Source organism: Eptatretus burgeri, chromosome 6, assembly GCF_056783735.1.
Source record: "Eptatretus burgeri isolate ZD-2024b chromosome 6, Ebu_testis_v1, whole genome shotgun sequence".
Taxonomy (NCBI): domain Eukaryota; kingdom Metazoa; phylum Chordata; class Myxini; order Myxiniformes; family Myxinidae; genus Eptatretus; species Eptatretus burgeri.
This window is the reverse complement of record NC_140966.1, coordinates 102152354-102168537: the sequence shown is the minus strand read 5'-3', so window position 1 is coordinate 102168537 and position 16184 is coordinate 102152354. Positions and strand designations below refer to the sequence as shown.

The following is a 16184-nucleotide window of genomic DNA, read 5'->3' as shown; positions in this document are numbered from 1 at the left end:
GAGTCCGTGGAATGGATTAGTTAGAGGGATTTAGATGAGCTTTAGGTTGGGAAATAAAATGATTTATTTGGAGACAGTGACTGACAGTGGATGTGTAGAGTTGACGTAGTTTAGCTACATAGTGTTAAAAGGAACGTGCTGTAGTATAAGGGACGACGTGGGAGCACGAGTTAGTTAGGGGAGGTAGTTAGAAGGATGGCAGAGTTCAGCGGTGAGTGTGTTGAGACTTGGTGAGTGAAGTGGAAGCGTGTGCTTGATGAGTGAGTGAGGCCAGCGGGTCTGTGTGAGTGGAGCGAATGGGGACTGCATGGTGCGATGAGTGATTGGGGGGAGGAGTGACTCCCGCCCAAGGGACCCCGGGGTCAGAGTAAAGTGAGTTAGCTGGGTTAGTTAAATTGAAAAATGGAGGTCGTTTTGTTGTTGGTGTGAATGTAGGCTCGAAACCCATTTGGAGGGGTGCAGGAGCCCTGTTGACGGGCTGGGAGCGTGGCTGCGAAAGGTGAGTATCGCTGAGTGGGTACTCCGGGCACCAGGCTAGTCGGCCGTGGTAGGCCAAGGGCCCATGGGGGGGCCGGGATAGCGTAGTGGGCACGGGTGCACCTGCTTGGTGCGGGGGCCCGGGGCGCCATTAGCCGCGTGGGCAGTGTTGTGGGCACGGGTGACCCTCGGAAAGGGGCCCGGGAAGCCAGCCTGCCACGTGTGCGTGTCAGGGGAGGTGCCATTGGGGGCACTCCCCCGTGTTAGGGAGCTGGTAGGCTCGGAGGCAGTGTAGTGCCCGGGGGTGCCACAGCGGGAGAATCGGCATAGGGTCGTGCCTGCCAAAGGGAGCCACGTGTCCCAGCCATGAGACCGTGTGAGGGCACGGAGAGAAAATTGGGGGGCGAGGCCCGAAATTGTGAGGACACCAACACAGGCGACGGGAATCTGGGTTGTTAGAACCAATAGTTTAAGCGAGAGGCGCTTGTTGAAAGCCCCGGGGTAGTTTAACAGTTAAAAGGTTAGGGTAGATTAGGAAGTGTACCCCTCCGCACCATCCATCCCCTCGCTCTCGTTGTGGGCCGCTGGACCCACTTTGGTTATAGATCGCCGAACTCTGGGGAGGCCATTCTGAGTCTTGAGTTGGGCCTCGACACAGGACGTTAGCTCTCCCTTACTCCCCTCCGGGAAGGGAACGTAGGGGTTGGGAGTAGGCTAGGTGACAGAATAGGTTAGCCGAGTAAGGACAGTACAGGGGGTTCGGGGACGATTTATAGTGGGGAAGTAAAAGAAAAAAAAAATAAGAAAAAAATAAGTTGGGGCTTAATTGGGGTTTGACAAATTAAGGGAGTGGGTATGTACAGTGACAGGCAAAGGCGATAGGTGGGAGGGAGACAGGTAGGTAGGTCCGAGCCCACCTGCCAAGTGGCCAGCACCACCGCACTCCCTCCACCAACCTCCACGGAACGGCAAAGGCTGGCCAACTTCATCGGCAGCTGTTGTTTTGCTGCGAGGCCTGTGCCGGCTGGATCGTCTGCAGCTGCTGTGCTGCAAGGTCTGTGCCGGCCCACTTCATCTGCCGGCTGGCTGTTTTTCTTCAAGGCCTATGCCGGCCAGTCCATCTGCCGGCTGTGTTTGCCTGCAGCGGCCTTCTTCTGCGGGCTGTGTTTGCCTGCTGCCTTTGCCATGCCATGCCCACTGCCCCTGTTCACCAGCCCCGTTCAATTTTTGCCCCACCCCCCTGTTCATTGCCATGTGCGCCAGGATCAAGGCAACAGTTTGCAAGCTGCAAGAACTGCCCTGTTGGCAGCTACAACACGGGCCTGCAGTGGCGGCCCGTGCACCGTGTTTGTGTTCATCCATCCATTCGTTGTGTTCATTGCGTGTGCCACTTGAGCTGGCACGGAGACTACGTTTGTGCAGCCCATGCACCGTTGTGGTTCACTGCGTTCAGTTCAAACCATTCATCCATCCATTCGTTGTGTTCATTGCGTGTGCCACTTGAGCTGGCACGGAGACTGCATTTGTGCAGCCCATGCACTGTTGTGGTTCACTGCGTTCAGTTCAAACCATTCATCCATCCATTCGTTGTGTTCATTGCGTGTGCCACTTGAGCTGGCACGGAGACTGCGTTGTGCAGCCCATGCACCGTTGTGGTTCACTGCGTTCAGTTCAAACCATTCATCCATCCATTCGTTGTGTTCATTGCGTGTGCCACTTGAGCTGGCACGGAGACTACGTTTGTGCAGCACATGCACCGTTGTGGTTCACTGCGTTCAGTTCAAAAAGGAAGGCCTTGGACTGCGTGTGAGCAGCCGGCCACGTTCCCCGTCACCTGCATTGTTTGAGCCAGAGACTGCATGTGAGCAGCCTGGCTCCCTGCTAACTGCTTTCTTTTTGCAGAGTTCAGTGATCCTGGGCCATGGTTTAGTGTAAAATTTGTAAGTTAAGGTTAAGATGTACTGTACATATGAGTGCGCCCCCGGCATGTCTGTCTTAGCGCCGGCAATTTTATTTAAGTCGTCCGTGTGAGTGAGTTTGTTTAGGTAGTTACTCAGCCCTTAGGTTATTTATTTTGGGGACACGAATACCATGAATGTCGCACTCAGGGATCCGTAGGTAAAATGTACTAGGGGAAAACTACACATGATGGCACACGAAAATTTGACGACTCGGGACGAGTCTGTAAAAAGGGGAGGGGGTAGTGTTGTGGTTGACGAAATTCACAAACCACCATTCAGGTCCCTTAGGTGAGATATCTCAGTAAGTATATGTGTAGTTAGGCCCAAACCCGTTGTTTAGAGGGAATAAATGTCATTCATGCGGGCTGCGACTCTTCAGGATAGCCGTTTTTCTTTTACTATCTTTATTTTGGACCAGCCGCCATTATTACCACCACCAACCACGTCTCAACAGCCATCACACAACAACCACCAACCACAACGCCGCTTCACAACAACCACCAACCACAACGCCGCTTCACCACAACCGCCACGACCTTTACAGTCACAACTCGCCACCGTCGCATCGCCACCATTCTCGCGCCACTTGTGAGCGCCGATACTGGACTCGTGTAGGGCGCGCACCGAGCAGCGTGTTCAAAAACATCACGGACTTTCCACAGAAAACGGATCAAAAACGACTCACGCCCACTTTTGTTCCGTCCAATCGGTGAGCGAGGGGCGATTTGGCCCCGCCTCCAGGGCGTTGGAGGGCGGTCGCGATTTGCAAATTCATGGATCAAAAAGCATTCACGCCCACGTTTCCTCGGGCCAATGGGGAGCCAGCAAGAGAGGTGAAGGGTCGGAGGCAGAGGGTCAAGGGTGAAAGAGCGAAGCCACGGGGCTTATATAAACGGCTGCGTTCGTCAGTCAGTCAGTTCAGTTGGAAGTTGAGTTCAAGTGTGCGGAGTTCAAGAGAGTCGTCGGTGGAGCTGGAAAGAAGTGGTACTAGTCAGAGTGAAGAGGACGGAGCTGTGGAGAGGTGACGGCGGCGAAGGCGGACGAGGGGGTGCTCGCGTCGGTGCCGGGAGCTGCACAGGGAGAGGCCAGCAACGCGACCGAGGTGGAGGAGGAGACGCTCGCCGCGGGACCCGAGACAGGGTGATATCCTCCTTCCCCCGAGCATCAGCAACCCCCTCCTGTTTCCCCCCGCGCTGAGATAGTGTGACAAAGGGGGCCCCCTTCCCACCCCCTACCAGACACTGTCCGCGAGGCCCGTGGAGTTGAGGCACCACCGCCGCTCCGCGTCTCATCAGATGGGTAGGCCCGACACGGTCTCGGCCCCAGGCCCGCCTACCCCCTCATGCTGGAGGGTGGTTCTCTTTTCTTTTGCTTTGGGAATATGTGTTGTCGGCGCCGTCTGTGAAGTAAAATTGTATAAGTGTTGCCGTGTGCCCGGTAGTCGGATAGATCTGCATTGTTGCATTTGCTTTTTGTGTAATATTGCATTGTCTTCTTCTTTTTCATGTGCTTTTGGTGGAATTGTATATGTGTGCTTTCCGTTCATCGCGAAATAAATGTGCTTATTGTTGAACTGTTTTCCCGCTTCGCTTCGTCATTTCTTTCATTGAATCTCCATCTTGCTTCACGTAAAGGGTTGGTCGTGGGCTAAAACGCCCGATAATTAATCGAACCGTCGAGGCCAACGAATAACACCGCTCGGTTATCCCGATAGTACGGAACGGGTCGCTTAAAGTGGCCCGTGTCCGAAGTCGACCTGCGGCGAGGTGCGATCGCCCGGTCTACCCTCCGTGTGGGTACTTAGGTAGGTCGAATTTGGCGAGCAACCCTATCCCACGCGGGGGCCGATTGGCACGATCGTGGTGAGACCGAAAGTTCCACCCGTGACTGGTTCCTGGCGTTAGTCCGAGTGGGTCACGACTGGATTGTCCGTCCGGTGGGCGACGTGCCGCGATTCGAGTTACGTGGCCGTTCGCACGCCGGCGGGCGCGAATCCGCAACTATATATATATATATATATATATATATATATATATATATATATATATATATATATATATATATATATATATATATATATATATATATATATATACATACTATATGGCCAAAAGTATGCAGATATCCCTTCTGATGAGAGGATTCAGCTATTTCAGTCACACCCATTGCTGACAGGTGTATAAAAATCAAGCACACAGCCATGCAATCTCCATAAACGAACACTGGCAGTCGAATGGGCCGTACTGAAGAGCTCAATGACTTTCAACGAGGCACCGTCATAGGATGACACCTTTCCAACAAGTCAGTTCGTCAAATTTATGCCCTGTGAGAGCTGCCCCGGTCAAGTGTGAGTGCTGTTATTGTGAAGTGGAAACGTCTCGGAGCAACAACAGCTCAGCAGCGAAGTGGTAGGACACACAAGCTCACATAACGGGATCACCGAGTGCTGAAGCGCGTAGCGAGGAAAAATCGTCTGTCGTCCGTTGCAAAACTCACTACCGAGTTCTAAACTGCCTCTGGAAGCAACGTCAGCACAAGCACTGTTATCCGAGAGCTTCATCCATGGCCAAGCAGCCACACACAGGCCGAAGATCACCATGTGCAATGCCAAGCGTCGGCTGGAGTGGTGTAAAGCTCACCGCCATTGGACTCTGGAGCAGTGGAAACGCGTTCTCTGGAGTGATGAATCACGCTTCACCATCTGGCAGTCCGACGGACGAATCTGGGTTTGGCGGATGTCAGGAGAACACTTCCTGCTCGAATGCATAGTGCCAACTGTAAAATTTGGTGGAGGACGAATAATGGTCTGGAGCTGCTTTTCATGGTTCGGGCTTGGCCACTTAGTTCCAGTGAAGGGAAATCTTAACACTACAGCATACAATGACATTCGAGACAATTCTCGGCTACCAACTTTGTGGCAATAGTTTGGGGAAGGCTCTTTCCTGTTTCAGCATGACAATGCCCCCCAACACAAAGCGAGGTCCATGCAAAAATGGTTTGTCGAGATCGGTGTTGAAGAACTTGACTGGCCTGCACAGAGCCCTGACCTCAACTCCATGGAACACCTTTGGGATGAATTGGAATGCCGACTGCGAGCCAGACATAATCGCCCAACATCAGTGGCCGACCTCACTAATGCTCTTGTGGCTGAATGGAAGCAAATCCCCACAACAATGTTCCAACATCTCATGGAAAGCCTTCCCAGAAGACTGGAGGCTGTTATGGCAGCAAAGGGGGGGGCGGACCAACTCCATATTAATACCCATGATTTTGGATTGAGATGTTGGATGAGCAGGTGCCCACATACTTTTGGCCATGTAGTGTATATTGTGTCAGAACCCGCTATTCACAGGGACTACTTTCCTGGAAAATGCCGCAACTGTCGGGGTCTGCAAATGTCAAAGCATTGTTATCTTTTTTTTACATGGTCTTGGCACATGGAAGAGCGATGACACAGAACAAATCAGAACACAACAAAAGAAAATGCAGGAGAAAGGGGAAAAGCCAACAACAGGGCAGAGGGAGAAAGTAAATGGCGATGGACAAACAGTGGATGCACGTAACGATGAGGGGTAAGGGAGAATGCAAAGGGTGGACAAAAAGGATACAGAAACAAAATTGTGTTTGACCAGTTTGTGATTTTGTCAGAGTGTGAGGAGAGGAAAGTGGCTGCTGCCCGTCTGTCAGAAGGATGAGAGATATCTTGGCAGAGAGTGGAGTCATCTGTTCAGAGCTCTGACATAAGCCTCAACATGGTATACAAAAAAACAAAAAGGGGGATAAAGAGGATTTTCCAGAGTCAGTGAGATCATTGATGAAGATTTGGAATAATATGGGGCAAGAACACTGCCTTGGGATACTCCAGCCTTTGACAAGGACAGGAGATGAAAGGGTTCTGTTTGGAGCTACATGTTGTCGATGAGAGTGGAGGAAGTCAGTAATCCAAGAGTGGAGTTCACCTTGGATTCCATAGGCAGACAGTTTGGAAAGCATGGCAGGATGCCAGTTCAGATCAGGTATGGGAGCATGTGCCGGAGCAACGAGTTGCTGCATCCACTTTCCGCCGGTACTCAAGGGGCCTCCGTCTGGCCATCCCAAAGGCAGATGCCGAGCCCATCCCCATCTCCTTGAGATGCTGATCAACCTGCTACAACCACAAGGCATGGCATGTGGTCAGCCCATTGGCCGCCTCCACTCACGAGGCTCCCTCGCTGAGAAAATCTAGTGAGCAGGATCAGCGTCAGGAAAATGAGCCACATGTCCATACAGCCGCAGCTGACGCTCATGGATGATGCAGGTAACAAATCTCATTTGAGTCTCTCTCAGCAACCGCTCGTTGGACACAAAATCCAACCAGCGATAGCCAAGGATTCTCCAAAGAGACCTGGCTCTGAAGTCTCCGTCTCAGATCCCTGGTCAGAGTCCAAGTCTCACATCCGTAGAGCAAGACTGGAAGCACCAAGGACCTGAAGACTTGGACTTTTGTCCTCCTGCACAGGTGGTCATAGTTCATGAACTGGTTTTTTTTTTTTTTTTTTTTTTCCAATATTCAATTGAAAATATTTTTGAATTGAATATTTTCTTGAATATTCAATTCAATAATATATTGAATTGAAAAAATATTCAATTTTTCAGTTTTCTCTGTGTTGATAGACATCACCAAGCTACATGCACTTGTGTGAAAAAAATTAGCAAAAACCACTAATTAACGGCGAATATGGTATTTTTAATTATGAACTTTAATGGATAATGCATTACAAGGAAAACACATTTTCGCGTTTATCTCGAATTCACCCTTTCTGAGTAAATTGGATGTGGATCAGTTATCCTTTGGCCGTTTTGGACAATTCAAGTGCCAATTTAATCCTGAGAATCTGCTAGATACATAACTATGTAAAGATATTTACTAGATCTCTTTTAGGAGTTTGTACATATTGGTCAGGGTTTGCTGAATAATAACAAGTTGAATAATCAATCTTGCATCATGCAACAGCAAGTCCCAAATGTTACTCACCCAAAAAATAACAAAATAGATTAGATTAAAGCTTATTGATTGAAATAAATTCAGTTTATTCCAAATTTGACTCACCACATCCGCCGCCTCCGCCTGTTTACTCCACCCTTGACTTGTATCACTTATTTGCTTGTTACACAAAAATTATTGCAGATTTTTTATTTCTGTTTTTTCCACATTAAACTAGACAAAATTACCTTTCTTCTCATACTAAGATATCTAGATATCTGTGGTTTTTCTGGTCTGTAGTCAAAGTGGAAAGTGGATGTTTTGAAAAACATGGAACAACTCCGCATTTTTAGGGTGACCAGTTCATGAACTACGACCAGGTACCGGCAACACCAAACCCCATGATCCATTGAATCCATGACTCCCCAAGCCCAACACAGAATATCACTGCCAAGGTTAGTGAATCTCTCCCTGACCTCAACATCCTCACCACAAACAGATACACACAAGGCATCAGCATCCAAGATGTTATTGAAAGCCTGGATCTTAATTTTCACCAAGGAAACCCATAATCCCAGCGGCTCTGACTCCTCATTCAGCACCTCGAAGACCCCCAAAAGGATATCTAGAGTCTCCGCACAGATGACTGCATCATCTGTGAAATCAAGGTCAGAGATCTTGACATTCCCAAACAATGCACCACAGCTTGATCTCTCCGACATCCTCCCCAGAATCCAGTCCATACAAGCGCTGAAAAGTGTGGGGGCCAGTAAACACCCCTGATGAACTCCAGTAACAACTGGAAATAAGTCGGAGATGGTATCATCACATCCCACAGCACTCTCAGTACCAGAGTACAGTTCAGACATGAGATCAATCAGTTTTGGTGGCACCCCACGAAGACCAAGAATCCTCCAGAGGGGATCCTGATTCACTGAATCAAATGCTTTGTGGAGATCAACATAGGCTGCAAGCATCCCCTGCCAAAACTCTCGGCTGCGTTTGGTGAGGACCCGAAGAGGAAGGATACGGTCAATCAATGACCTCTTTGGTGTAAAGCCTGACTGCTCTGGATGCTGGTGCTCAAGCAGATGGTGGTGAATGCTATCAAAATTTATCCGAGCAAAGACCTTGCCCGGCACCGAGAGCAGTGTCACCTCTCGGTAGCTGTTACAGTCCTGGCGATCACCCTTTCCTTTCCAGAGAGGGACAACAAGGCCCCTCTTCCAGTCAGTTTGGATGTTGCCTGTGTTCCAGGCAGAACACAGAACTGCATGCAACAACATGAGTGTAGTATTTCCAGCAGCCTCGAGAAGTTCAACCCAGATGCCACAGATCCCTGGAGCTTTATCCCATTTCAACCGGTTCACCGCAGCCTGTGTTTCCACAAACGAAGGTGGACCACAGTTGATTGGAGGGTCAGCAATCAGGATAGTCACACCCCTGACACCCAATTCGACAACTGGTGGATCAGCCTGGTACAACCGCTCAAAGTAACCGGCCCAGCGGGCCTTCACTTCAGTCTCCTCTGTCAAGAGCCTACCACCCTCTGCTCTAACTGCAGTACACCGAGGGATGAGCTTGAAGGAATGCAATGCGCGAATACCTCCGTAAGCAGGATGAGAATCACTTGACCACAGGTGTTGCTCTACCTCTTCACAGATTCCTCACACATCGGCCTCCTTGTCCACCTTCAACGCATGTGCAGTTTTATGCCTCAACTCCCTAAACAACTCAAGCCTGGCCCTGCGACTCAAGTCAATGGTACCCAGTGTCCTTTGGGAGACAAATTTATTCTTCGCCTGACAGTGGGGTCCAAGACAACCACTGGCGACATCACGGAAGGCAATCTTGAAGGCAATCCACAGCTCGTCAGGATTCCGCGAAACACCCAAGTCCTCCAAATCCCCACTCAGCCTGTTCACAAACTCTTCAGTTACCCTCTCATCCTTGAGATTGCCAACATCCAGCCTCGACTGGGATGGTACCATTCTCCTGGATTTAAGCTGAACTTCAGAGTTGCTGCAAGAAGCCTGTGGTCATTATTGAGGAACTGAGCACTCCGGTAGACCTTGCCATTCTCAACCATCCTCCAGCAACCATCAATGAGCACATGGTCAATCTCCTTTGACATAGTACCAGCCTTGGAATACAAAGTCCATCAATGAGGCTTTGGGCACTGAAACCATGAACCAGTCAGTCTAAATCCATGACTTCTTGCAACGTTAAGGAACTGACTGCTATTCTGGTTCACAGTTCCAGACACATGGGGACCAACACATGTCTCATAACCATCCCTATCAATGCCAGTCAATGGATTGAAATCCCACAAGACGAGAAGAGCACCTCGAAAAACGTAAACCTTCACCGCAGTCCAAGTTGTTTTGCACTCTTTAGCAGGTTATCCTCAAGGATTTGCCTGTATTTGGCTTCATTCATTGTTCCCTCTATCCCAACAAATCTCCCAGTCCCTGCCACTGAAAAGCATCTCCACAGCATGATGCTGTCACCACCATGCTTCATGGGAGGGATTGTGTTTGATGTGTGATGAGATGTGCTTGGATTCCGCACAACATAGCGCTTTGCATTCAGGACAAAGACGTCCTCAGACCACAGAATATTTTGCCTCATACTTTCATCAGAGTCTTTCACGTGCCATTTTGCAAACTCCAGGCATGCTGTCATGTGCCTTCTTCTCAGAAGTGGCTTCTGTCTGACCACTCTCCCATAAAGCCGAGATTTGTTAAGTGCTGCTGTCATTGTTGTCCTTCCTGCAGGTTCTCCCATCTCAGCCAAGGAACTCTGTATTTCTATCAGAGTGGTCAATGGGTTCTTGGTTACCTCCCTGACGAAGGTCCTTATTCCCGGGTGTTCAGTTTGGTCGGACGCCAGCTCAAGGAAGACGGAGTTCTACGGACAGTTCCTTGGACCTTATGGTGGAGTTTCTGCTCTGACATGCACTGTCAATTGTGAGACCTCATGTACAAAGGTGTGTTTCTTTCTAAATTGTGTCCAGTCAATTAAATTGGGCACAGGTAGACTCCAATCAAGTTGTGGAGACCTCTCGAGGATGATCAAAGGAAATTGGATGCACCTGAGCTCAATTTGGAATGTCATAGCAAAGGGGTTGAAAACTTATTGACGGAAGATATTTCAGATTTTCATTTTCAATTCATGTCAAAATATCTAAAAACATGTTTTCACTTTGTCATTACAGAGTATTTTGTGTAGATCGGTGACAAAAAAAAAAAAATTTAATCCATTTCAAATTCAGGTTTTAAACGCAACAAAATGTGACAAAAATCGAGGAATTTCAAATTCAGCCGCAGTTATGGCATGAATTTGGAATTTGTTCATGGTGCCGGCGATCACCTCGCCTAATCTTCACGGACAACACCGTGGGTTATTTAACGTCCACCAACGAATGTCCGCAGACAGGACAACCAGTTCAACATCCATCCGAGGGGACAGCTCACATCGATTCATCTCCCTGCCTGTGAAACACCAGGATGATAGTTTATAGCCGAGTCGAGATTCAAACCCAGGCTAGACAGCTTAGGGATGTCTGTGCATACCTCAAGGCCACCTTGCCAGCCTGTGAAAAAAATGGCAGTAAAAGTCTCTTGTTCCTATTTTATCCCATATGTGGAACTATCTTCCAGAGTCCATTCAATATCGATCTTCCCTCCAGGACTTCAAATAAATGGTGCACCACCATGTCATGTCATCCCCATTCTTATCTGTAATCTTTTCGACACCGTGAACCCAACGTAAATCTGTCCTCTGGCAGGTTATTGGATTCCCTCCTGTCACCTTCATTTGTACTTTGCTCATTCCCTCGCTTGGTGTAGAGAATTGTTGTCCCACCGTCACTACATTGCCTTTTTACCCTTTATCAACTCACTCTCTCATGAGCCTCAATGTTGTAGGCCAAATAAATAAATAAATACATTTAAAACCACAGTATAAACCCAAACTCACACCATCGAGCAATTACCTCTATCCTGAGGGAATCTTTGGCGACATCCACTGCACTCTTTCCTCCAAGGCCCTTCTGACCAGCCCCCCCTCTCGAGGATCTCCAGAGTTTCCCGTGCTGGAGTAAGAGCAGAAGCATAGCTGAAGCCAGGATAAGCAGGACCATCAGAGTCCTGGGGACTGGGAATCGCCACCACTTCCCAAGAAACCGCATTGCCAATCGATGGGAGCTGGAAAGCACAGAGACAAGGAGAGCAGCATGCACCGCAACTACTCTCAATCGCTACAAATAAAAATAGAACTTGCATAACATCTGCAAACGATCGGAACCACGGAGCTACACATGACAATTAGCCAGACATGTGATGGTATGATAAGAAAATGTAGAACTGCACTTTGTATAATGTGACATGTGACTAACATGTTCAAAAATCACCCCCATTTTAATCTGACCCCCATTATATTTATTTCCTTTACAGGATCGTGGCTCGTGCAAGAGCAAGGTGACTGGGGTTATAAATTGGCAGTGGGGTAGCAGGGTAACTCTTGAAAAACACATAAGGAAGGGAATGAACGAACAGAAAAAGAAAGAAAGAAAGGGAAGGAAACACTGCAAATGTGTTAGTAGAGGGTTTAGGAAGAGTTCATGTGGGTAATAAAGATTGGGTGAGAACCGGTGCGCTGCCCACTTCAAGTTCAGGACGGAAGCGTGAGATCGCCTCTAAAAGGTGGTTCCACTTATGGGAGGAGCGAGCAATAAGAGTTGAAGTGCGCAGTACACCTGGATTTTGGAAGTTTAACCAGGAGAAGGTTACTGGAAGAATGCACGCACTCTGGAGTTGCTAGGGAGGGTTGGAGGACAGAGAGAAGGATAAATATTGGAAAACAGGTCGTAGATAACAGAGATCACAGACGGTCAGACACGTTAGCGATGTGAGGGCAGTAGACTGTGTGCAATAAGAAAATAAATAACCCCCATCAGGAGAAATGTCCCAATAAAAGATTATATTCAAGGCGAGTGAGTGTGAGAGAGTGAGTGAGTGAGTGAGTGAGTGAGTGAGTGAGTGAGTGAGTGAGTGAGTGAGTGAGTGAGTGAGTGAGTGAGTGAGTGAGTGAGTGAGTGAGTGAGTGAGTGAGTGAGTGAGTGAGAACGAACGTTTAAAAAAAAAAAACCAAAAACGTTTTTTTAATACTCGAACAGAGATTGAATTTTATAATCAGAGAAGGGAAAACAGGAGTAGGCACTGTGGATGAATTTGAAAGCAAATGACACGAACACCTGGAAGTGAAGGCAATAGCAAGTGCACAGGTGATGGTTGCGAGGTGTGCGCAGTCCTCCCTCCTCACTCACGTTTTCTTCCCATTTTAAACGTTCCCGCCGTGACACGTGCTTAGTCTTTATTATGTTGCCCAATGTGTGTAAAAAATCTCGAACCAATCTCTCTTCACAAAAAGAAAGGAGGAAAGAAAACCCAAACAGCATTGCGTCTGTAAAAACTCTCAAGTAAGTGTACTTGAGCGTGGTTGCTCGTCAGCACACACACCTGACGTCAGGTCGGGATGCGGCGCCAGTCATCTGAACATCCTCATCCTGTATCCATGGTGACAATCCCATCATATATATATATATGCAATGCACTGATAACAAGCCTCGATGTGTGTATGTGTGTGTATGTGTGTGTATGTGTGTGTATGTGTGTGTATGTGTGTGTATGTGTGTGTATGTGTGTGTATGTGTGTGTATGTGTGTGTATGTGTGTGTATGTGTGTGTATGTGTGTGTATGTGTGTGTGTGTGTGTATGTATGTGTGTATGTGTATGTGTATGTGTATGTGTATGTGTATGTGTATGTGTATGTGTGTATGTGTGTATGTGTGTGTGTGTGTGTGTGTGTGTGTGTGTGTGTGTGTGTGTGTGTGTGTGTGTGTGTGTGTGTGTGTGTGTGTGTGTGTGTGTGTGTGTGTGTGTGTGTGTGTGTGTGTGTGTGTGTGTGTGTGTGTGTGTGTGTGTGTGTGTGTGTGTGGCCATTTAACATGTCTGCCACTCGGGCCTCCTCATGCCTCAAGCACATTTGGGGCCTTACACTTCAACATCTGCTCCGAGTTTTCGTTATGCTGGAAGGGGATACTTCAGTCATTCCTCACAAAGTGCCTTCCTTAGTTCCTTCAGATTTTGTGGTCGTTGTTGTTGAGCCTTAAATGGCATTTGAACACATTCCACAGACCCCGCCGTCGCACTCGAACAATGTCTGCTCGTACTTGTCCCGATTCCACATATAACGATTCTTTGCATCATGTGATGCGATGCATTGATCACACCTCTGAAAGGATTCCGTGCAGCCGGTCTTTACTTGGTGTTTTTTTAACGGAATGCTTGATGAACTACACAAGAGTTTGCCCGACATTCCTTCTTTCACACCGCGGTGGGTTTCTGTGACGTCTGTTAAATATTAGAAACAATCCGCCCGAGTTTTTCAAACATCTTGACGTGATCATCGACGATCTTTCTTGCAGATCGACAGTCAAGGTTGGTGTTACCGAGATGGTCTTCCACTTTACGACGTCATCCCTCGGGTTTGTTTGACGTGTGGACGGCCAAGATGGTCAGAATCGTCAGGCCGGACGTGACCCACATGGAGAAGCCGATTACCATTCCTCATCAAAACTCCATTAGCTCCTTCCTCTGGGACATAATGCTTCAGAACCGAGCAACGGGACGGATCTCCGACTAATTATACCGACTGTTGGTTGATATTCACTGTTGTGCAAATCATTTGCAGGTGTAGTGATTCTGCAAAGGGATGTCCCCATGGAAAGTGGCATTCACATTCACCTCTGATTTATCTCATCCGACTATAAACTTCCGCAATGGTGCTGCGCAGGGTAAACATCGCATGGTGACATTTACCCCGACTGCCTCACAGCAGGTTTTCAGCTGGGTGTCATGTCTGAAACACCTGTGGACCAATACCACGAACAAATATCTTCAGACTTACAGAAAGGTGATACAATACAAACAAATCCAAAACGGGGTACGCAACAAAAATGCCATTTATAAGTCCAGAGGAAGGAATTTGTTGAAGGCATTTGTGGTGGGACATCGCTGGAAAATCATTTTTTAAAATGCAGAGATGACCGAATTCAAACAAATTACAAATGCTACTTTCAGAGTTACTCAAATATTCATGAACCTACAAAGAAAACAAACACAATGCTACCAACGACACCACGTGGCGCATTTCAGTTCCTGAGTTAAACATGAAGCCTCATCGTTATTTGGAATCTTCCCTGATGTAAACCAGGAAAAAAATAACTAATAATAACTAGAAGGACACTCGGTGGAACGCATACCTCCACCACGTAATGCCTGATCCATAAGAACATATCGGGCCCAAGACATGTTTGAAATATCGTGCTCCACAGGACTATATCATTTTTATACCAATCTCTCAATGGTGAAGATTCACTTAAAAAATTATCAGATCCGCATCTGGATCTTCACCAAAATCTAAATCAGTGATTCTAGTATCTAGATATCCAGCGGGCACTGCCACCGCCGGTCCCAGCTTGCTCGGCCCATCGGTCCTCATTGAGCCTGATGGGATGTGCCTGCACGACCCACTGATCCTTGACCCTGCTCGCGTGGCCCCTACCAAGACCCTGGAGGTCCTGCTCGTGTGGCCCCCACCAAGACCCTGGAGGTCCTGCTCGCGTGGCCCCCAAGACCCTAGAGGTCCTGCTCGCATGGCCCCCCAATACCCTGGAGGTCCTGCTCATGCGACCCCCCTGCAGGTCCTGCTCACGCGGCCCCACAAGACCCTGCAGGTCCTGCTCACGTGGCCCCCAAGACCCTGCTCGCGCGGCACCCCCAAAACCCTGGAGGTCCTGCTCGTGCGGCCCCCCAAGACCCTGGAGGTCCTGCTCACGTGCCCCCCCAAGACCCTGGAGGTCCTGCTCGCATGGCCCCCCCAATAACCTGGAGGTCCTGCTCGCGCAGCCCAAGACACTGGAGGTCCTGCTTGCGTGGCCCACACCAAGACCCTGGAGGTCCTGCTCGCGTGGCCCCCAAGACCCTAGAGGTCCTGCTCGCATGGCCCCCCAATACCCTGGAGGTCCTGCTCATGCGACCCCCCTGCAGGTCCTGCTCACGCGGCCCCACAAGACCCTGCAGGTCCTGCTCACGTGGCCCCCAAGACCCTGCTCGCGCGCCACCCCCAAAACCCTGGAGGTCCTGCTCGTGCGGCCCCCCAAGACCCTGGAGGTCCTGCTCACGTGCCCCCCCAAGACCCTGGAGGTCCTGCTCGCATGGCCCCCCCCAATAACCTGGAGGTCCTGCTCGCGCAGCCCAAGACACTGGAGGTCCTGCTTGCGTGGCCCACACCAAGACCCTGGAGGTCCTGCTCGCGTGGCCCCCAAGACACTGGAGGTCCTGCTCACGCGGCCCCTCAAGACCCTGCTCGCGCGCGCCACCCCCCAAGACCCTGGAGGTCCTGCTCGTGCGCCCCCCCAAGACCCTGGAGGTCCTGCTCGTGTGCCCCCCCCAAGACCCAGCAGGTCCTGCTCGCGCACACCCCCCCCCAAGACCATGCAGGTCCTGTTTGCGTGCCCCCCCAAGACCCTGGAGGTCCTGCTCGCGTGCCCCCCAAGACCCTGGAGGTCCTGCTCGCGTGGCCTCCCCAAGACCCTGGAGGTCCTGCTCACGCGGCCCCCCAAGACCCACTCTTTACTGAAGTGGTTTCTTGCACGAGCCTCAGCACAACTTCCACAACGTATGCACCGATTAAAAGGTTTTCTTTGAACATTGAC

General features: G+C 49.4%; 1 protein-coding gene across 2 annotated transcripts in view; it reads right to left on the bottom strand.

Moving 5' to 3' along the window:
* LOC147025479 (carbohydrate sulfotransferase 14-like) overlaps positions 1–16184 on the bottom strand; it is a 41717-nt gene that overhangs the window by 25160 nt on the left and 373 nt on the right. Inside the window, exons 2-3 of one of the 2 annotated variants that reach the window (XM_085886498.1) lie at positions 12069–12221; positions 11399–11609 (exon numbers count right to left, since the gene is read on the bottom strand). In XM_085886498.1, the coding sequence (XP_085742624.1) occupies positions 11399–11593 (195 nt within the window). In that variant the 5' untranslated portion in view covers positions 11594–11609; positions 12069–12221. The remainder of the gene's footprint in view (positions 1–11398; positions 11610–12068; positions 12222–16184) is intronic. The other variant, XM_085886499.1, reaches the window with a different exon arrangement.